This window comes from Leucoraja erinacea, chromosome 20, assembly GCF_028641065.1.
Source record: "Leucoraja erinacea ecotype New England chromosome 20, Leri_hhj_1, whole genome shotgun sequence".
NCBI lineage: Eukaryota > Metazoa > Chordata > Chondrichthyes > Rajiformes > Rajidae > Leucoraja > Leucoraja erinaceus.
In genome coordinates this window covers 820122-843476 of record NC_073396.1, presented here as the reverse complement: position 1 = coordinate 843476, position 23355 = coordinate 820122, and the positions used below count along the sequence as shown (strand labels likewise).

Here is a 23355-nt window from a genome sequence, read left to right as displayed (position 1 = left end):
CAACACATATATTGTATGATCTGTTTACCTATGAACGTACTCTGTGCCTAGTCATAACTTTGTTAAAGTCACCCCTAACTTGCTTCAGCGGCTGGCAATGTCAACACTGTAGTGGGGGCTGTACACCAGGTTCTCCAGTGGGGGAGGTGAGTAAACAGAGGCAGCAACTTGGACCTAACGCCAGTCTACACGTGGCTCTCCGCATCTGCTGGGAACAGACCGTTTCCCAGAGTCAGTGAGCTGTCAGCTGCCGGAGAAATACCAACCCCCAACCACTGCCTCACGGGGCAAGGGCAGCTCATTCTCACTATTCAACGTACGTGAGGATAGATTGGTCAAACATTGTCGAACCATCAGCTGAAACCCGTACACTTGACCCCCCCTACTCTGGGCCAAAGTCTCTGTACATTCACACTACCTAGTCCTCTCGTGATCTGATACATCTCTATAAACAAGGTCACCCCCCCCCCCCCCCAGCCTCCTGCACTCCAAGGAATAAAGCCCTATCCTGCCCAGTCCCACCCTGTACTGTAGCTCAGCCCCTCGGGTCCTGGCAACATCCTCGTAAATCTGCTCTGAACCCTTTGTAGATTAACAACATCCATCCTGTAGCTGGGAGATCGCAGGCCAGCACAAGAGTGGCCTCGACTCCAGGAGTGGCCTCGACTCCAGGTGTGGCCTCGACTCCAGAGTGGCCTCTACCCAGACTCCAGGAGTGGCCTCTACACCAGACTCCAGGAGTGGCCTCAACTCCAGGAGTGGCCTCGACTCCAGACTCCAGGAGTGGCCTCAACTCCAGGAGTGGCCTCAACTCCAGGAGTGGCCTCGACTCCAGGAGTGGCCTCGACTCCAGACTCCAGGAGTGGCCTCGACTCCAGACTCCAGGAGTGTCCTCGACTCCAGGAGTGTCCTCAACTCCAGAGTCCAGGAGTGGCCTCGACTCCAGACTCCAGGAGTGTCCTCTACACCAGACTCCAGGAGTGGCCTCTACACCAGGAGTGTCCTCACTAACATTCCTGTGGCTGATACGTGCGTGGGGGGGCAGTGTTTCATTTGACAGGTCTCCCAGGAAAGTCCAGGATAGTTTCCCTGTTTTCGAGCCAACAATCCTGATCCGGCCATTATCATTCCAACCCAGGAGCCACGAGTGTGGGTGGGAAGGAACTGCAGATGCTGGTTTAAACCGAAGATGGAGAGAAGGAATGGTTGACGTTTCGGGTCGAGACACAAGAAGGGTTGAGCATCCCCTTCACTCCAGAGATGCTGCCTGTCCCGCTGAGTTACTCCAGCATTTTGTGTCTACCTTCAGCCAAGAGTGTTTAATGGTCATGTAACCAAAACGGAGCAGTGAGAATCTTCCCCATCAGAAATGGGTGAGAAATCAGTGGGGTGTCACGGTGGCGCAGCGGTAGAGTTGCTGCCTCACAGCGCCAGGTTCACGGGTTTGATCCTGACTACGGGTGCTGTCTGTACGGAGTTTGCACGTTCTCCCCCGTGACCTGCGTGGGTTTTCTCCGGGATCTTCGGTTTCCTCCCACACTCCAAAGACGTGCAGGTTTGTAGGTTAAATAGCTTTGGTAAATATTGTAAATTGTCCCTAGTGTGTGTAGGATCGTGCTAGTGTGTGGGGATCGCTGGTCAGAATGGACTCGGTGGGCCGAAGGGCCTGTTTCCGTGCTGTATCTCTAAACTAAACTAAACTAAACTGGAACTGAAAGTTTAGAATGAATACTTAATTTTACTGAATTAATGGAACTGAGTTATCAAACTGACAGGGTTAACCACATGAATAACTCATTCATCAAACAGGTCAGACGTTTCTCATTGACAAGTTCACAAACGGGCTGCAATTATATTGGCAGATGCGATACTTCCCACAGTGGTTCCCCACCAAGGCCAGGTGTCACTCCACAGGTGAGGAGTAATCAGTGAACAGTCCAGTAGTAACGCACCACGCAGTGTAGTAACTGGCCGTGTCTTTATCAACGCTGCCTCAGTGAGTGTGTGGTTCCCATCGCCATGTCCCACAGGTACCTGGCCACGCTGCTCCTCCTCACCCTCACCACCCTGACCCAGGCTACCCATGCCCAGCCACAAGAGCACGCCTTGCCACAAGAGCACGCCTCGCCACCAGAGCAAGATGCTGAGGAAGTCACCTCGGACGAGATCACGGAAGAGCAGAACGTTTTGGTGCTGAACAAACACAACTTTGTCACAGCGCTGGAGGTGAACAAGTACCTGCTGGTGGAGTTCTGTGAGTAAATAGCCGCAATAACGCGCCCATAACCTTCTATTATTATCTAAATGGTGGCCGATTGGGAAAGGGGGAGATGCAGCGAGACCTGGGTGTCATGGTACACCAGTCATTGAAGGTAGGCATGCAGGTGCAGCAGGCAGTAAAGAAAGCGAATGGTATGTTAGCTTTCATTGCAAAAGGATTTGAGTATAGGAGCAGGGAGGTTCTACTGCAGTTGTACAGGGTCTTGGTGAGACCACACCTGGAGTATTGCGTACAGTTCTGGTCTCCAAATCTGAGGAAGGACATTATTGCCATAGAGGGAGTGCAGAGACGGTTCACCAGACTGATTCCTGGGATGTCAGGACTGTCTTATGAAGAAAGACTGGATAGACTTGGTTTATACTCTCTAGAATTTAGGAGATTGAGAGGGGATCTTATAGAAACTTACAAAATTCTTAAGGGGTTGGACAGGCTAGATGCAGGAAGATTGTTCCCGATGTTAGGGAAATCCAGGACAAGGGGTCACAGCTTAAGGATAAGGGGGAAATCCTTTAAAACCGAGATGAGAAGAACTTATTTCACACAAAGTGTGGTGAATCTCTGGAATTCTCTGCCGCAGAGGGTAGTTGAGGCCAGTTAATTGGCTATATTTAAGAGGGAGTTAGATGTGGCCCTTGTGGCTAAGGGGATCAGGGGGTATGGAGAGAAGGCAGGTACGGGATACTGAGTTGGATGATCAGCGATGATCATATTGAATGGCGGTGCAGGCTCGAAGGGCCGAATAGCCTACTCCTGCACATAATTTCTATGTTTCTATGTTTTTCTCTCCACATTTTCACCCAACGTTAAATCAAATCTCCTTGACAAACCACACGTACAAATACCAAGTTGCCGTGAGAAGCGGTACATTTCTGAGCACGACATCCAACAACCAGTCAGTCGAGTCTTGCACTCGCTGTAATAACTACATATTCAAACCCAATGTAATGTTGGTGAACAAGGTGACTATGGTCACAAATCAGTCTCCCTTATCCACACACATCCACGATTATTTCTCAACCTTCACTGGAGGATCTGGAAGTAATTAGTAGATGTTGATCAATGCAAGGAATTACTTTTCTTTGTAATGAAGACTGTACTATAATACAAAGTGTTAAATAATTAAATATACCACAACCAGAGAGCTGTGCTGAGCTACTATCTACCTCATTGATGACTCTTGGACTATCCTTGATTAGACTTTACTTTCTTTCCCTTGCACTAAACGTTATTCCCTTATCGTATCTGCACACTGTGGACGGCTCGATTGTAATCATGTATTGTCTTTCCGCTGACTGGATAGCACGCAACAAAAGCTTTTCACTGTACCTCGGTACACGGGACAATAAACTAAACTCAACTCAGGAAAATGATGCGTTGGAACAATATAACATTTCAAATTTCTAATACTTACAAAACAAAGTCGCGTACTATTTTGAATCGGGTTAAACATTTTCTTCAGTCCTTCCAGAACAGTATTATTTATTCACAGTAGACACTCTAAACGCAGAATAACAACTTGCACAAGTTCCATAATTGCCTGAACAAATGTTGATCTTGTGAATTGATATTTGGTGTTGGTGTGAACGAGAGACAGAGACTTGTTGCTCTGCAGCCCAGATGTAAATCCCAGGATAAAGGACTCGGTGTCTACACGGACGTCAGCTCCAGCCATGGGCAGAGATGTCCACAACATGTCATTACTACTGGTGTTAGTACCGCAGTATCTGGCAACGTATATTATCCATAAAGGAGTTATGGAGTCATCCCGCACGGAAACATGACCTGTAACTGGGCCCGTCTATACCGGCCAAATGCCCATCTATAGACCTGTCTACTCTAGAACCACCTACTCTAGACCCAGCTACTCTAGACCCATCTACTCTAGAACAATCTACTCCAGACCCATTTACTCTAGGCCAATCTATAGACCTGTCTACTCTAGAACCACCTACTCTAGACTCATCTACTCTAGAGCCACTTACTCTAGGTCCATCTATTCTAGAACCACCTACTCTGGGCCCATCTAGAACCACCTACTCTAGGCCCATCTATTCTAGGCCCATCTACTGTAGACCCACCTACTCTAGGCCCATCTACTCTAGAACCACATACTCTAGACCCATCTACTCTAGACCCATCTATAGACTCATCTACTCTAGGCCCGAATTTCTCCCAACCTTTTCTATCCATGTATCCATTATATGTTGAAGGTTCTGGTGGAATATTGTAAGTAAACATAATTAAAGTGACTCAAATTGACTTGCATTTGTCATGGGCACATATGGTTATTTGGGGCATTGGGTTATTGGGGGTATTTGGGTTAGTTGGGGTATCGGGTTAGTTGGGGTATCGGGGTATTTGGGTTAGTTGGGGTATCGGGGTTATTTGGGGTATCGGGTTATTTGGGGTATCGGGGTATTTGGGGTATCGGGTTATTTGGGGTATCGGGTTATTTGGGGTATCGGGTTAGTTGGGGTATCGGGGTTAGTTGAGGTATCGGGTTAGTTGGGGTATCGGGTTATTTGAGGTATCGGGTTAGTTGAGGTATCGGGTTAGTTGGGGTATCGGGGTATTTGGGGTATCGGGTTATTTGGGGTATCGGGGTAGTTGGGGTATCGGGTTAGTTGGGGTATCGGGTTATTGGGGTATCGGGGTAGTTATGGGTATCGGGGTAGTTGGGGGGTATCGGGTTATTTGGGGTATCGGGGTAGTTGGGGTATCGGGGTATTTGGGGTATCGGGGTAGTTGGGGTATCGGGTTATTTGGGGTATCGGGTTAGTTGGGGTATCGGGTTATTTGAGGTATCGGGTTAGTTGAGGTATCGGGTTAGTTGGGGTATCGGGGTATTTGGGGTATCGGGGTAGTTGGGGTATCGGGGTATTTGGGGGTATCGGGGTATTGGGGGTATCGGGGTATTTGGGGTATCGGGGTATTTGGGGTATCGGGTTATTTGGGGTATCGGGGTATTTGGGGTATCGGGTATTTGGGGTATCGGGTTAGTTGGGGTATCGGGTTAGTTGAGGTATCGGGTTAGTTGGGGTATCGGGTTATTTGGGGTATCGGGTTATTTGGGGTATCGGGGTAGTTGGGGTATCGGGGTAGTTGGGGTATCGGGGTATTTGGGGTATCGGGTTAGTTGGGGTATCGGGGTATTTGGGGTATCGGGTATTTGGGGTATCGGGGTATTTGGGGTATCGGGGTAGTTGGGGTATCGGGTTAGTTGGGGTATCGGGGTTGGGGTAGTTGGGGGTATCGGGGTAGTTGGGGTATCGGGGTAGTTGGGGTATCGGGGTATTTGGGGTATCGGGGTATTTGGGGTATCGGGGTAGTTGGGGTATCGGGGTATTTGGGGTATCGGGGTAGTTGGGGTATCGGGGTATTTGGGTATCGGGTTATTTGGGGTATCGGGTTAGTTGGGGTATCGGGTTAGTTGGGGTATCGGGGGTATTTGGGGTATCGGGTTATTTGGTGGGGTATCGGGGTATTTGGGTATCGGGTTAGTTGGGGTATCGGGGGTAGTTGGGGTATCGGGGTATTTGGGGTATCGGGTTATTTGGGGTATCGGGGTATCGGGTTATTGGGGTATTTGGGGTATCGGGTTAGTTGGGGTATCGGGGTATTTGGGGTATCGGGTTAGTTGGGGTATCGGGGTATTTGGGGTATCGGTTTAGTTGGGGTATCGGGTTATTTGGGGTATCGGGGTAGTTGGGGTATCGGGGTATTTGGGGTATCGGGGTATTTGGGGGGTATCGGGTTAGTTGGGGTATCGGGGTATTTGGGGTATCGGGGTATTTGGGGTATCGGGTTATTTGGGGTATCGGGGTATCGGGTTATTGGGGTATTTGGGGTATCGGGTTAGTTGGGGTATCGGGGTATTTGGGGTATCGGGGTAGTTGGGGTATCGGGGTAGTTGGGGTATCGGGGTAGTTGGGGTATCGGGGTAGTTGGGGTATCGGGGTAGTTGGGGTATCGGGGTATTTGGGGTATTTGGGGTATCGGGGTATTTGGGGTATCGGGGTATTTGGGGTATCGGGGTATTTGGGGTATCGGGGTATTTGGGGTATCGGGGTATTTGGGGTATCGGGTTATTGGGGGTATCGGGTATCGGGGTAGTTGGGGGGTATCGGGGTATTTGGGGTATCGGGGTAGTTGGGGTATCGGGGTAGTTGGGGTATCGGGGTATTTGGGGTATCGGGTTAGTTGGGGTATCGGGGTATTTGGGGTATCGGGTTAGTTGGGGTATCGGGTTATTTGGGGTATCGGGGTAGTTGGGGTATCGGGGTATTTGGGGGGTATCGGGGTATTTAGGGGGGTATCGGGTTAGTTGGGGTATCGGGGTATTTGGGGTATCGGGTTATTTGGGGTATCGGGTTATTTGGGGTATCGGGGTATTTGGGGTATCGGGGTAGTTGGGGTATCGGGGTAGTTGGGGTATCGGGGTATTTGGGGTATCGGGGTTAGTTGGGGTATTGGGGTATCGGGGTAGTTGGGGTATCGGGTATTTGGGGGTATCGGGGTAGTTGGGGTATCGGGGTAGTTATCGGGGGGGTATCGGGGTATTTGGGGTATCGGGGTAGTTGGGGTATCGGGGTAGTTTGGGGGTATCGGGGTAGTTGGGGTATCGGGGTATTTGGGGGTATCGGGGTAGTTTTGGGGTATCGGGGTAGTTGGGGTATCGGGGTATTTGGGGTATCGGGGTATTTGGGGTATCGGGGTATTTGGGGTATCGGGTTAGTTGGGTATCGGGGTAGTTGGGGTATCGGGTAGTTGGGGTATCGGGGTAGTTGGGGTATCGGGGGTATTTGGGGTATCGGGGTATTTGGGGTATCGGGTTAGTTGGGGTATCGGGGTAGTTGGGGTATCGGGGTATTTGGGGGGTATCGGGTTAGTTGGGGTATCGGGGTATTTGGGGTATCGGGGTTATTTGGGGTATCGGGGTAGTTGGGGTATCGGGTTATTTGGGGTATCGGGGTAGTTGGGGTATCGGGGTAGTTGGGGTATCGGGTTATTTGGGGTATCGGGGTAGTTGGGGTATCGGGTTATTTTGGGGTATCGGGGTAGTTGGGGTATCGGGTTAGTTGGGGTATCGGGGTAGTTGGGGTATCGGGTTATTTGGGGTATCGGGGTATTTGGGGGGTATCGGGTTAGTTGGGGTATCGGGTTATTTGGGGTATCGGGTTATTTGGGGTATCGGGTTATTTGGGGTATCGGGTTAGTATTTGGGGTATCGGGTTATTTGGGGTATCGGGTTATTTGGGGTATCGGGTTATTTGGGGTATCGGGGTAGTTGGGGTATCGGGTTATTTGGGGTATCGGGGTAGTTGGGGTATCGGGGTAGTTGGGGTATCGGGGTATTTGGGGTATCGGGTTATTTGGGGTATCGGGGTATTGGGGGGTATTTACTTTGGAGACATTTCTTCAAAGTCCAAACTTTACATTGGTTTAGATTTTCAGATAACAATCATTGACAGAGAAACATTTGATCAGATGTATAATGTGTAGAACATTGGAGAACATTTATATTGGGCAGGTGTAGGTGGCTTTGCTGGTGTCCAGAGTTGAAGGTGGTTATTGATGTTCATTCTTTCTGTCCCTTACTGAAGATGCCCCCTGGTGTGGCCACTGTCAGAGTCTGGCTCCGGAATATTCCAGAGCTGCCGAGCAGCTGAGGAATGAGTCTGTGGAGGTCAGCCTGGCCAAGGTCAATGCCATTGAAGAGCCAGAGTTGGCTGCAGAGTTCCAGGTCACCAGCTACCCCACCCTGAAGCTGTTTAAGGAGGGTCATCGAGATGCTCCAGTTGACTACACAGGTAACGTGGTTCCTACACGCTGCGGGAAATGCAAAGTAATCGCATCACATGGATAAGCAGGGAATGGAGGGATGTGTCCATGTTGGAGCCACTCGGGGTGAGAGGAAACTCCAGCTTTTCCCCCACAGGCAAGAGGTACAGAAGTGTGAAAACGAACGCACACCTCCAGATTCAGGGGCAGTTTCTTCCCGGCTGTTATCAGGCAACTGAACCATCCTACCACAACTAGAGAGTGGTCCTGAACTACTATCTACCTCATTGGTGACCCTCGGACTATCCTTGATCGGACTTTGCTGGCTTTACCTTGCACTAAACGTTATTCCCTTATCATGTATCTATACACTGTAAATGGCTCGATTATAATCACATTAACTGGTTGGCACAAAACAAAAGTGTATCACTGTACCTCAGTACACGTGACAATAAACTAAACTGATACTGAACTCTTGCCTGAAGAGAGCGTGTGTGACGGCCAGCTGTCCTTCACTGTATGAAATGGAGAGATAGCTGTTAAACTGAGATATTAAAAAGTGAGAGCATAAACAGTTAAATCTGCAGAGAACTCACTGATGGTGAAATAAATTAATGAGCTTAGCCCAATACACTTGTAGCAATGTTCATTACAACGTGCTAATGCCTGCAGCTATTCAATGTTTAATGATCGAACTCTCTCTGGGTCGAGTCTGATGAAATGATATTCATGTCAATAATCCCCTGATGGTGGAATATCCTGACAGAAGTAATGAAGTGACACGGGTCCCATTTACATTGATGGATGCCTGCACTGTGATATTAGTCAGACACGTGTGTACCCACCCCAGTTACAGCTGCAATTTGTTCCACTTTACAGAGCCTTTCACCAACTATGTCCAACTTGGACTGATGCAAGTGCATTTACTTTACCTTTAGACTTTAGAGATACAGCGCGGAAACAGGCCCTTCGGCCCACCGAGTTCGTGCCGACCAGCGATCCCCGCACACTAACACTACCCTACACACACTGGGGATAATCTACATTTATACCAAAGCCAATTAACCTACAAACCTACATGTCTTTGGAGTGTGGGAGGAAACTGGAGCTCCCGAACAAAACCCACATGGTCACAGCGAGAAACGTGCAAACTCCGTACAGACAGCACCCGGGTCTCTGACGCTGTAAAATCTCCGAGTTCGAATCAGAGCAAACTCGGGAGAACTCTTGAATGAACTCCTACAGTGGGACAGACTGAAAGGCAGGAACTCTACCACTGCGCCACCGTGCCACCCCTATGTGTTTAATATTTTAAATATCGTAGTTAAATAAACTGTGACATAGACACAGGCACTAATGGCCCTGGGTTCAAGAACCACATGCTCCACTTGTACCGGCTGCCAAAAACCTTGACGTCTAGGTTTTCAAATTTGTAGAATTTGACTTTAAATTTATACTTTTCAGTTATTAGTTTATAAAAAAAACAGGTTAATTATTCACAAAATCACAACGGGATAGGGTGGGAATATTGTTCAAGAAGGAACTGCAGATGCTGGAATCTTGCGTTGAACACAAAGTGCTGGAGTAACTCAGCGGGTCAGGCAGCATCTGTGGAGAACATGGATAGGGAGGGACCCTGAGTTTAGTTTAAAGATACAGCGTGGAAACAGGCCCTTCGGCCCATCGAGTCTGTGCTGACCAGTGATCCCTGTATACTAGCACTGTCCTACACATTAGACAATTTAACATAGCCAATTAATCTACAAACCTGCATGTCTTTGGAATGTGGTGTGAAACTGGAGCACCCGGAGAAAATCCACGTGGTCACGGGGAGAACTTGCAAACTCCGTACAGACAGCACCTGTGGTCAGGGTGGAAGCTGGGTCTGTGGCGCTGTGAGGCAGCAACTCTACCCGCTGCGCCACCTGCGCCACTGTTTGTGGTGGTGGGGAGAAAGCTGGGAAAGAGACGGTGGGTGGGGGAGCCTGGAGCTAGATTGTGAGTTGGTGCTGGACCAAGTGGGACGTGTTGAGCCGCGGCCCCCCCAATCCGGGGCGGGGTGAGGTGGGGGCTTGATATCATGCCGGCACCTCGCTTGTGTTAAACGTTAGGCATGGCCCGTCTATGAATGGAGCACTGTGTGGTCTACAACACACACTGACGTTTACATGATGTGTTCTGGTTTGAAGGCAAGAGGACCGCTAGTGGCATAGTGGGCTGGCTGAAGCGGAGAGTTGGTGCCAGTTACCTGATCCTCCACTCTGCTGCTGAACTACAAGCGTTCATTGATGCCGCACAGGTGGCCGTTGTCGGCTTCTTCCAGGTACTGATTACAGCTCAACTCATTCTACACGTCGCTAAATAAACCATCACTTTAATAGAGAACATTCAGCCGATACGTAAACTCTGAACCGTGGAGACTTGGGGGCTTTGCACTGACACACACACGCATTCGCACACACATGTATATAGGGTGATTTCACCAAAGGTCAAATGAGCGTAGATCCCCCCTCACGTGACCGAAATTTTTAACTGGAGGACATCTCTCAGTTTGGTACATGTAAGTGAATGGGGAAACACGCACTTTCCCACCCGTTAAAAACATGGAAAACGGCCGATGTTTGAGCTGAAATTTTCTGTGCTAGTCGGGGTGACCGTGAAGCACAGCGACCTAAATTTTCAGGCAAAACAAAAGATAGAAAGTGAGGTAAATACAAGAGGGAACTGAAGGTAGAAAGCGGCGGAAGTGAACAGCTGACATTTGCCGTGGTGATTTTAAGATCCAAAATATCGGGAATTATCGCGTTTGCTCGCTAAATTTCATCAAAAGTAAGGCATTATTAACTTAGTTTTGATGAAATTCAGCGAGCGAACGCGATAATTCCCGATATTTTGGATCTTAAAATCACCACGGCAAATGTTTGCTGTTCACTTCCGCTGTTTTCTACCTTCAGTTCCCTCTTGTAATTACCTCACTTTCTACCTTTTTTTTTGCCTGAAAATTTAGGTCGCTGTGCTTCAGGGTCACCCCGACTAGCACAGAAAATTTCAGCTCAAAAATCGGCCGTTTTCCATGTTTTTAACGGGTGGGAAAGTGCGTGTTTCCCCATTCACTTACATGTACCAAACTGAGATATGTCCTCCAGTTAAAATTTTCGGTCACGTGAGGGGGGATCTACGCTCATTTGACCTTTGGTGAAATCACCCTATATATACTGACGTTGCTGCTTAGTGTCCTGTTTACACGCGTGTCCTGTTTACACGCGTGTTGTGCTGCTGGAATGTCACGTTGTGTCACGGTGGTGAGCTGAGCTGAGTGACTGGTGATGAGTCCGTGTTGCTCTGGGTGAAGCTGCCCGGCTGATTCTGTTTTTCTGTATCGAGGACGTTGAAGATGATGATGTGAAAGTGTTTGTGGAGGTCGCGGAGGAAGCTGTGGACATCCCGTTTGGCCTGAGCAGCGGCGCGGAGATCCTGGCTCAGTATGGGCTCACCAGGAACACCATCTGTATGTTCAAACAGGTGAGTGTGGGCAGTGTGGCTGCTGTCATTCTGATCAAATCATGGAGCCATACGGCCCTTCAGCCCATCTCGCCTATGCTGACCAACATGCCCCATCTAAGCAAGTCCAATCTGCTTGCGTTTGACCCGTATCCCTCTAAACCTATCCTATCCATGTACGTGTCCAAGAGTATTTTAAATGGTGTTATAGTCGCTGCCTCAACTGGCAGCTCGTTCCACACACCCACCACCCTGTGTGTCCCTCATTTAGTTTAGTTTAGAGATACAGCACGGAAACAGGCCCTTCGGCCCACCGAGTCCGTGCTGACCAGCGATCCCCGCACACTAACACTATCCTACACACACTAGGGACAATTTACATTTACACCGAGCCAATTAACCTACAAACTCACACGTCTTTGGAGTGTGGGAGGAAACCAGAGCACCCGGGGGGAAAAAACCCACGCGTTCACAGGGAGAACGTGCAAACTCCACACAGACAGCACCTGAGGTGGGGGTGGGACCTGGGTCTCTGGCGCTGTGAGGCAGCAGCTCTACCCGCTGCGCCACCGTGCTGAATACTAAGTTTGATTCAATGTTGAATTCTATTTGATATTCACTTCTGGTGACTTTTCCATGGTGTTAAAGATGCCAGATTAGAATCAGTAATGTATTCTAAAAGGCGTTTGCTTTCTCCTGCCTGTGTAGGAACTAAAGCACCAGGGATGTATTAGTGGGCAGTGGGCAGTGGGCAGTGGGCAGTGGGCAGTGGGCAGTGTGTGTGTGTGTGTGTGTGTGTGTGTGCTCCAGACATGGGTCTATAGCAGTGGTTCCCAACCTTTTTTTTGGCCATGCCCCACCTACTCACCTCTAAAACCCTGATGCCCCCCCCCCCCCCCCCCCCATGTGGTGATATATAATTCTTATCATTTAAAAAGTGAACTCCGTTTCAGCTGAAGAAGCTTAAAACGCCAATACCTTGGTTGTAATAACTACACAATAAAGACCTTTTTTACCCCAAAAAAAATTAATTACTCAAAATAACATCTGAAACATAAACTACATATGTTTACCTGATGGAAAATCCAAAAAAATAAAAATCGAAAATTTGGACCCAGACCTCCTCAGTCGCGCTCAATTGCCCCCCTTAAAAATCAAATTGCCCCCCTGTGGGGCGTACACCCCACGTTGGGAACCACTGGTCTATAGAGAGCTGCAGACAGTTCATCGCTGTCCACGATGAACACCAAGTTATCCCATGGCCACTGCTCTATAACACGGGCAGTGATTGCTACAAATCCATTCAGTGATAATGATATCAGCAAGGATTCCCTTCCCCAACACCACCCCAACTGTTTATCCTAACCTGCTCTCACCTGCACGCTGTGAGGCAATTATCTGGATTATGTCATTAAAAAAAAACATGTTTAATTGGTGCCAATTACAGAAAGCGAGCCCTGGATAATCCTCAACTGGGTCTTGGTGACGTTTATAATTGTTTCTTTATCAATAGACAATAGACAATAGGTGCAGGAGGAGGCCACTCAGCCCTTCGAACCAGCACCGCCATTCATTGTGGTCATGGCTGATCATCCACAATTTCCCGCCTCCCCCCCCCCCCCCCCCGACATCAGTCTGAAGAAGGATCTCGACCCGAAACATCACCTATTCCTTCTCATAGAAACATAGAAATTAGGTGCACGAGTAGAGGCCATTCGGCCCTTCGAGCCTGCACCGCCATTCAATATGATCATGGCTGATCATCCAACTCAGTATCCCGTACCTGCCTTCTCTCCATACCCCCTGATCCCCTTAGCCACAAGGACCACATCTAACTCCCTCTTAAATATAGCCAATGAACTGTGGTCTCTGGAACCATCATAGATGCTGCCTGACCCACTGAGTTTCTCCAGCATTTTGTGTCCACTTTCTGATTGTGGGAACAGCTCCGTACTGTAAAGATGATGAGCGCAATGTCTGCATCTGACCGGCAGAGACTCTGCTGAATATACTGAGCTCATCGTCTGTATGTGACTGGGACAAACTCTGCTGAATATACAATTAACTTGTGATTTCTCCTGCAGTTTGATGATCACAGAACAGACTTTGAGATCGATCATCAGTCGGGATTGGTTAAGGACAAACTGAGTAAATTTATCAGTCTTAATGAAATGCACCTGGTTACGGAGTTTACCAAAGAGGTACGGACAATAACTCTGTCTCCTGATAGACACAGGCACATTGATAAGGACTTCAGGTCTTGCCGCATCCGAGGCTGAGGACTGGTCTTATGGAGGTGTATAATATCATGGGGAATAGATGGGGTGAATGCTCACAGTCTGGTTCTGGTTCTGGTTCTGGTGGATAACTGCGCAAACACCTCACCAGTAGTTCTCGAGCAGCGCGTGTGTTGGGTGGTAACATCTTCCATTCAAAGTCAATCTGATTCGTCACTAACACCCCAAGGTGTAGTGATATGAATTTGCCAGCAGCGATACACTTAAAAAGAACACACAATACACAATAGAATTTAACACAAACATCCACCACAGCATTCTTCACTGGGGTGGAAGGTACAAGTTCAGCCAGTCCTCCTTATTGTCCTTGGGTAAAGGGAATATTGGTAACCACGTTTATTGAAATGTAGTCAGTTGATGATGTAGGGACCATTATTTTGTCGAGTTTCATGGCAGTCGGTGCTCGGGGAGGACGGGGAGATTTGATGGCGTGATTTGTCAATCTCCTTGTAAATTGCAAGAAGTCTTTGCCTGATTCTGCTTTCCCCCAGGAGTAGGGGAACAGAGAACTAGAGGGTGAGAGGGGAAAGACCATGCGGGGGGGGTAAAGGGAAAATTCGAGACACTGCGATAACAGCAGGAGGAGATATGGGCTGTGGGCGGAGATTCAACAGGAAATGTTAAATATTAATAAAATCCTTCCATAATTGCCATGGAGTGAAGATCAGGTATGGAATAGGCAAAGTTGGGAATATGAGGCAAATTGAGGTATAATTGATTTGTATATCGAGAGGGGAACTAGTTACACCAGCTGTGATTGAATGGTAGAGTGGTCGATGGGCCGAATGGCCTAATTCTCCTCCTATCACCCATGAACCTATGACCTTATGATTGTAATTGTACTGTGGCTTGTACAGTCTATATTTCACAATCCATATTTTAATTTTGTAGACTAACCCAAAGATTTTTGATGCTAAAATTGACAACCACATCCTGATGTTCATCAACAAGACAGTGGAGGAGCAGAGCCTGCTTTTGGAGCAGTTTCGAGAGGCAGCGGCCTTCTTCAGAGGCCAGGTAGAGGCACCACAGCTCAGGTCCAGCAAACTCTGCAGCTCAGTGTATGGAACCAGCTGCCAGAGGAGGGGGGTGGGGGAACTCAGATGGGAAAGGTTTAGAGGGAACTCAACTATGCCAACCAACATGCCCCATCTACACTAGTCCCACCCCGACCAACATGCCCCATCTACACTAGTCCCACCCCGACCAACATGCCCCGTCTACACTAGTCCCACCCCGACAAACATGCCCCATCTACACTAGTCCCACCCCGACCAACATGCCCCATCTACACTAGTCCCACCCCGACCAACATGCCCCATCTACACTAGTCCCACCCCGACCAATATGTCCCATCTACACTAGTCCCACCCCGACCAACATGCCCCATCTACACTAGTCCCACCCCGACCAACATGCCCCATCTACACTAGTCCCACCCCGACCAACATGCTCCATCTACACTAGTCCCACCCCGACCAACATGCCCCATCTACACTAGTCCCACCCCGACCAACATGCTCCATCTACACTAGTCCCACCCCGACCAACATGCTCCATCTACACTAGTCCCACCCCCGACCAACATGCTCCATCTACACTAGTCCCACCCCGACCAACATGCCCCGTCTACACTAGTCCCACCCCCGACCAACATGCCCCATCTACACTAGTCCCACCCCGACCAACATGCCCCATCTACACTAGTCCCACCTGTCTGTGTTTGGCCCATATCCCTCCACACCTGGCCTATCCATGTACCTGTCCAAGTGTCTCTTCAATGTAGTCATGGTCCCTGCCTCAACAACCTCCTCTGGCAATCTCTAGTTGACTTAATCATCAGTCCTGTCTAACTTTGGTAATGCAATGAAAGCACAGAGAGACAGCGTGAATGTAGAGGCGATCTTCGTGAAGAGCGGACGTGTGGAGATGAGGATGAGGGGAAGCCAAGGCTGGAGATTGTCCTCAGTGTCGACACGCTCTTGTTTCAGGTGCTGTTTATTTATGTGGACATGGACCGTGACAATGACCACGTGCTGGACTACTTCTCCGTGACGAGAGAGGACGCTCCCACTATCCGACTGATCAACATCAGCGGCATGAAGAAATACAAGTTCCCCTTTGATGAGATCACGGCCAGTAATGTCCAGAGCTTCTGTCAGCATTGTCTGGATGGTCAGCTCCAGGTACTGTCCACAGTGTCACTCTGCTGCTAGAGGTCAAGAGAGGAGGTTACTAAATATTACAACAAACCCATTCTCTGCATCATTCCTGGTATTTGATAATCACTATATGGCGGTTTGTGTCTTCAGTATTTTTCAAGAGCTTTATTGTGAAAAAGTTGTGAAGTTTGAAGCAGAAATCCAGCACAGTGCACACTGTGGGACCCGCAGTGCTGGAGTAACTCAGCGGGTCAGGCAGCATCTGTGGAGAACATGGATAGGTGACGTTTCACAGAGTGCTGGAGTAACTCAGCGGGTCAGGCAGCATCTGTGGAGAACATGGATAGGTGCCGTTTCACAGAGTGCTGGAGTAACTCAGCGGGTCAGGCAGCATCTGTGGAGAACATGGATAGGTGACGTTTCACAGAGTGCTGGAGTAACTCAGCGGGTGCAGCAGCATCTGTGGCGCTAAGGAAATAGGCAACGTTTTGGGCCGAAACCCGTAAGGGTTTCGACCCAAAACGTTGCCTATTTCCAGAAGGATTTCGGCCCGAAACATTGCCTATTTCCTTAGCTCCATAGATGCTGCTGCACCTTAACTCAGTGGGTCAGGCAGCATCTGTGGAGAACATGGATAGGTGACGTTTCTTCACTCTGGGGTCTCTCTCTGCCTGGTCCACTGAGTAAATCAGCGTCTACATTTCCTTGTTCCCGGATACGACACAACATCCCATCCTTCACCGTGTCACTCAACGCTGCTGTAACACCAGGGCCATCGTGTCACAGTAACAAATGTCGTTTGGATGTGATTGTATTGAGAAGTTTTCGAAGCTCTCGGGAGGGTGGGGGTTCCCCGCTGTCAACTTTAGTCTTGACCTTTGAGCGGCACAATGGTGCAGCGGGTAGAGCTGATGCCTCACGATACCAGAGACCCGGGTTCGATCCTGACCTCTGGCGCTGTCTGAGTGGAGTTTGCACGTTCTCCCTGTGACCTCGTGGGTTTTCTCCGGGTGCTCCGGTTTCCTCCCACATCCCAAAGGCGTGCGGGTTTGTAGGTTAATTGGCTTCTGTAAATTGTCCCTAGTGTGTAGGCGGGCATGTAGGATAACATAGAATTAGTGTGAACCAGTGGTCACTGGTCAGCGTGGACTCGATGGGCCAAAGGGCCTGTTTCCACGCTGTATCTCCGAACTAAAAGGCAAAGTCATTTTCTTCAGCCAGCTGATCTGTGTGGGTCACTGAAGGATAGTCCTGGCATCATGGACATTATGGGCCCAAGGGCCTGTTCCAATGCTGAGATGTTGTACATTCACATCCCCATTCCATCCATTGTAACAAGAATGTCTTCCATCATTTCAAGCCTTATTTAAAGAGTAAAGATATTCCAGCCGATTGGGACAAGAATCCGGTGAAAGTTCTGGTGGGGAAGAACTTTGAAGAAGTTGCCTTTGACGAGATGAAGAATGTGTTTGTGGAGTTCTGTAAGTATTGATGGGGCACGCTGCTAGTGTGGATGTTACTGCTGTGTAATCAAACAACACGGTTCAAGCAGCACGGTGGCGCAGCGGTAGAGTTTCTGCCTCACAGTGACAGAGATCCCTGGTTCGATCCTGACCACGGGTGCTGTCTGTACGTTTGCACGTTCTCCCCGTGACCTGCGTGGGTTTTCTCCGGGTGCTCTGGTTTCCTCCCACACTCAAAAGACGTGCAGGTTTGTAGGTTAATTGGCTTCGGTGTAAATGTAAATTGTCCCCCAGTGTGTGTGTAGGATAGTGTTAGTGTGCGGGGATCGCTGGTCGGCACGGATCCGGTGGGCCGAAGGGCCTGTTTCCGTGCTGTATCTCTAAACTTAACTAAACTAAACACGATATTTAGTTAAAGTTAGCCCTCAGTTTAAGGTGTCGAGTGGGTTCAGTCTGATGGGCTGGTCCACACCTCCTCACCCAGACACCAATGGGTGGTCCACACCTCCTCACCCAGACACCAATGGGTGGTCTACACACCCCTCACCCAGACACCAATGGGTGGTCTACACCCCCTCACCCAGACACCAATGGGTGGTCTACACACCCCTCACCCAGACACCAATGAGTGGTCCACATCTCCTCACCCAGACACCAATGGGTGGTCTACACCTCCTCACCCAGGCACCAATGGGTGGTCTACACACCCTCACCCAGACACCAATGAGTGGTCTACACACACCCTCACCCAGACACCAATGGGTGGTCTACACCTCCTCACCCAGACACCAATGGGTGGTCTACACCCCCTCACCCAGACACCAATGGGTGGTCTACACCCCCTCACCCAGACACCAATGGGTGGTCTACACACCCCTCACCCAGACACCAATGGGTGGTCTACACACACCCTCACCCAGACACCAATGGGTGGTCTACACACACCCTCACCCAGACACCAATGAGTGGTCTACACACCCCCTAACCCAGACACCAATGGGTGGTCTACACCCCTAACCCAGACACCAATGAGTGTGTTGGCTGGCCATCGCTCATGTGTCTAGTTGTGCTTCTTCCACTAAACCCTGCACGCTGCCTCGTTTCAACAGGAACAAAGCTGGAACTGTCGGCTCCAAGCATGTTAAATATTGTATTATGAGATAATATTGTGTGAAATATGAAGTCATTTCACACAGACGGCTTTATGTTCAACACAGCGCTGGTCACTGTGTTTAACGGACAAGTTTCACCCAGAACTTCCTTCAACTTTCCCCAGTCCCTGAATGTCCACCTCATCTACAACCAGGGAGAGCAAATCACAATCTAGCTACGGGCAAAGATTTAATTTGCCTCAATCATTTCCTGACTCCAATATTTGTCGCTGCCAATAGAGCAGCGTCTAACTGGGTCCAGAATCACCCATCGTGCGATGATTCACTGAAGAGATGGTCAACATCCTGTCCGAGACGATCCTCATCCTTTGTGTATTGTGTTGGGTTGGCACCTCCCCCCTCCCCCCTCCCCCCCAGAGTGACCAGCGATAGCCCCTCCCCCACAGTGACCAGCGATAGCCCCTCCCCCAGAGTGACCAGCGATGGCCCCTCCCCCACAGTGACCAGCGATGGCCCCTCCCCCAGAGTGACCAGCGATGGCCCCCCCTCCCCCACAGTGACCAGCGATGGCCCCTCCCCCACAGTGACCAGCGATGGCCCCTCCCCCAGAGTGACCAGCGATCGCCCCTCCCCCAGAGTGACCAGCGATAGCCCCTCCCCCCAGAGTGACCAGCGATCGCCCCTCCCCCAGAGTGACCAGCGATAGCCCCTCCCCCCAGAGTGACCAGCGATGGCCCCTCCCCCAGAGTGACCAGCGATGGCCCCTCCCCCAGCGACCCCAGAGTGACCAGCGTGACCAGCGATAGCCCCTCCCCCAGAGTGACCAGCGATCGTACCTCACCAGTCCCCGCTTCCCTTCAATGTCGCTCCCACTGGGAATCACACACTCCCATTCCCAAACAAAAGCAGCACGGTGACCATCCCGACTGCTCCAGAGATTGGTCATCTGCTGGTCCTCCAGACCCCTACATCACTGGTCCTCCAGACCCCTACATCACTGGTCCTCCAGACAGTGGTCCTCCAGACCCCTACATCACTGGTCCTCCAGACAGGTCCTCCAGACAGTGGTCCTCCAGACCCCTACATCACTGGTCCTCCAGACAGTGGTCCTCCAGACCCCTACATCACTGGTCCTCCAGGGTGGTGAATCTGTGGAACTCATTGCCACAGAAGGCTGTGGAGGCCAAGTCAATGGATATTTTTTAAGGCAGAGATAGATAGATAGATTCTTGTATTGTATTGTCGTGCAGGGGGTGAGTACTGTTGCCATGTTGTTGTGCCCGGTAGATGCCCCCTGGTGCGGTCACTGTAAAGAGTTGTCTCCCGTGTGGGACGCGCTGGGAGAGAAGTACGAAGACCACGCCAACATTGTCATCGCCAAGATGGATGCCACGGTCAACGAGGTGGAGGCGGTCACAGTCCAGGGATTCCCAACCATCAAGTATTTCCCCGCTGGCCCAGAGAGAAAGGTATGTTGATGCTCCCACTCTGACCACTGGTCAAGCAACTGGAGTCATTGTCATAGAGACATCCAGCACACAATCAGGCCCTTCGGCCCAACTCCTCCATTCTCACCTCGTTACCTAACCGAGCTAGCCCCATCTTTCTCATCCATGCACCTGTCCAAGAGTCTCTTAAATGTTGTAACTGTACCTGGTTTTACCTGCTTGTTCCATACACACACCACCCTCTGTGTAGAAAGGTTGCCCCTTAGCTTCCCATTCCCCTCTCACCTCTCACCTTAAACTTATGCCCTCTATTTTAAACCTTGCCACCTGCTCACAGAGAAGACCATGTTCATCTCTCAGGCCCCTCTATCCTCTCCTGCCCATCCCCATCGCCTGCGTTTGGCCCATAGCCACTGAACCCAAAGGTGGATGACTTCAAGAAGATGATCGAGAAGGCACAGTCTCTGCTTTCCATTGGTCAAGGGTTACGTGGAGAATGCAGGAGAATAGTGTTAAGGGGGAGAGATTCAGATTCGGATTCAGATTCAACTTTAATTGTCATTGTCAGTGTACAGTACAGAGACAACGAAATACAGTTCGCATCTCCCTGGAAGAGCCACATAGAATATGAGCAATAAATAAATCTATTTACATGCATACAGTCATAGTGTTTTTCCTGTGGGAGGAGTGTCTGGGTGGGGAGTGATTGGGAGTCACCGAGGTACGTTGTTGAGTAGAGTGACAGCCGCCGGGAAGAAGCTGTTCCTCGACCTGCTGGTTCGGCAACGGAGAGACCTGTAGCGCCTCCCGGATGGTAGGAGGGTAAACAGTCCATGGTTGGGGTGAGAGCAGTCCTTGGCGATGCTGAGCGCCCTCCGCAAACAGCGCTTGCTTTGGACAGACTCAATTGAGGGGAGCGAGGAACCGGTGATGCGTTGGGCAATTTTCAACACCCTCTGCAATGCCTTCCGGTCGGAGACAGAGCAGTTGCCATACCATACTGTGATGCAGTTGGTAAGGATGCTCTCGATGGTGCAGCGGTAGAAGTTCACCAGGATCTGAGGAGACAGATGGACCTTCTTCAGTCTCCTCAGGAAGAAGAGACGCTGGTGAGCCTTCTTGACCAAAGTTGAGGTATTGTGGGTCCAAGAGAGGTCATTGGAGATGTTGACCCCCAGGAACCTGAAGCTAGAAACACGTTCCACCTCCGTCCCGTTAATGTGGATGGGGGTGTGTGTGCCGCCTCTGGACTTCCTGAAGTCTACAATGAGCTCCTTGGTCTTCTTGGAGTTAAGGGCCAGGTTGTTGTCAGCGCACCATGCTGCTAAGTGCTGGACCTCCTCCCTGTAGGCTGACTCATCGTTGTTGCTGATGAGGCCAATCACTGTTGTATCATCTGCATACTTGATGATGGTGTTAGTACCATGTACAGGTGTGCAGTCATAGGTGAAGAGGGAGTAGAGGAGGGGGCTCAGCACACAGCCCTGTGGAACGCCGGTGTTCAGGGTGAGGGTTGAAGAGGTGTGCTTGTCTAACCTCACAGACTGGGGTCTGTTGGTTAGAAAGTCCAGTATCCAGTTGCAGAGGGAGGGGTCAATGCCCAGGTTACCGAGTTTGGTGATCAGTTTTGATGGAATAATGGTGTTGAATGCTGAGCTGTAATCGATGAACAGCATTCTTACATAAGTGTCTCTGTTGTCAAGGTGGGAGAGGGCGGAGTGAAGTGCCGTTGAGATGGCATCCTCCGTACTCCTGTTCTTGCGGTAGGCAAACTGATAGGGATCCAGTGTGGGGGGTAGGCAGCTTTTGAGGTGTGCCAGGACCAGCCTCTCGATGCACTTGGTGATGATGGGGGTAAGTGCAACTGGGCGGAAGTCGTTGAGGCTTGCCGCAGTGGAGTGTTTTGGCACTGGCACGATGGAGGTGGTTTTAAGGCAAGTGGGGACAACTGCTTGGGCAAGTGACAGGTTGAAGATGTCAGTCCAGACGTCTGTCAGCTGTGCAGCACAGGCACTGAGCACGCGCCCGGGGATGCCGTCAGGGCCATGATAGATCAGCCATGATTGAACAGTGGATTCCTTCATAAAGATATTGCTTCACATCCCAACATGTTACCTACTTTAGATTCCAATCTAAGACACAGAGTGCTGGAGTAACTCAGCGGGTCAGGTAGCATCTGTGGAGAACATGGATAGGTGACGTTTCACAGAGTGCTGGAGTAACTCAGCGGGTCAGGTAGCATCTGTGGAGAACATGGATAGGTGATGTTTGGGGTGGGGATGGCAATATGTTGGATGCATTAACTAACCTGCCCGTGGTTTGTGTGGCAGATTGTGGAGTTCTCTGGTGCCAGGGATCTAGAAACGTTGACAAGGTTTCTGGAGAACGGAGGAGTTCTCCGTGAAGAAGGTGACGCAGATGACCATGGTGACACGGTGAGTGCGTTCTGTCTGTCATCTGCACGGGGTGACCACGTCTCGTCTTCTACTCCCACACACATTCCCTGTGTCCCGGTGAGTAACCAGCTGCCTGGATGTTGCAGGTCATGGATGAGGTTCTCATGGGGAAGACCAACATCACCACGGGCCAAGCGGCAGCAGATGAGGACGAGGTGAAGGATGAGTTGTAATCTCGCCGGCAAGGTGGCGTCGAGCAGACCCGGACAACAGGAGCCCACACTCACTCTGATGGATGGATGGATGGATGGTGTCCACAATGGGGCCATCAGTGGCTCCTGTGTGTGTAGCCCTGGTCATGTAAACACACTCTCCACATCGCCTCACGCTGGCGACCAGTGGCAATAGCAACTTACACAAGAGCAATAAATCCTCTCTGACACCATCACCTTCATTCAAGGCCTTCTGTGTTTTGGATTCATTCCACCTGGGGCGTTGGGTTCATAACTCACAAGGTGCAGGAGTAGAATTGGGCCATTTGGGTGGGGGAGGGGGGGGCTGGTGGGGGGAGGGGGGTGGGGGGGGCTGGTGGGGTGGGGGGGAGGGGGGGGCTGGTGGGGGGGGGGGGTGGGGCTGGTGGGGGGGGGGAGGGGCTGGTGTGGGGGGGAGGGGCTGGTGGGGGGGGGGGTGGTGGGGGGGGGGGGGGAGGGTGGTGGGGGGGGGGGGGGGGGGGGGGGGGGGGGGTGGGGGGGGGGGGGGGGTGGGGGGGGGGGCGGTTGGGGGGGGGGGGGGAGGGGGGGGGGGGGGGGTGGTGGTGGTGGGGGGGGGGGGGGGGGGGGGGGTGGGGAGGGTGGGGGGGGGGGGGGGGTGGGGGGGGGGGTGGTGGGGGGGGGGGGGGGGGGTGGGGTGGGGGT

The 23355-nt window shown here is 50.7% G+C and overlaps 1 protein-coding gene across 1 annotated transcript; it reads left to right on the top strand.

Moving 5' to 3' along the window:
- The first annotated feature begins 1899 nt into the window (after nucleotides 1-1899).
- LOC129706615 (protein disulfide-isomerase A2-like) lies at nucleotides 1900-22895 on the top strand. The gene is made up of 11 exons (XM_055650967.1): nucleotides 1900-2254; nucleotides 7885-8091; nucleotides 10252-10385; nucleotides 11447-11584; nucleotides 13648-13764; nucleotides 14752-14877; nucleotides 15852-16046; nucleotides 17383-17503; nucleotides 19885-20066; nucleotides 22376-22480; nucleotides 22588-22895. The coding sequence occupies exons 1-11, from the start codon at nucleotides 2020-2022 to the stop codon at nucleotides 22672-22674; spliced, it is 1647 nt and encodes a 548-aa protein (XP_055506942.1). The 5' UTR covers nucleotides 1900-2019; the 3' UTR covers nucleotides 22675-22895.
- Nucleotides 22896-23355: the final 460 nt, after the last annotated feature.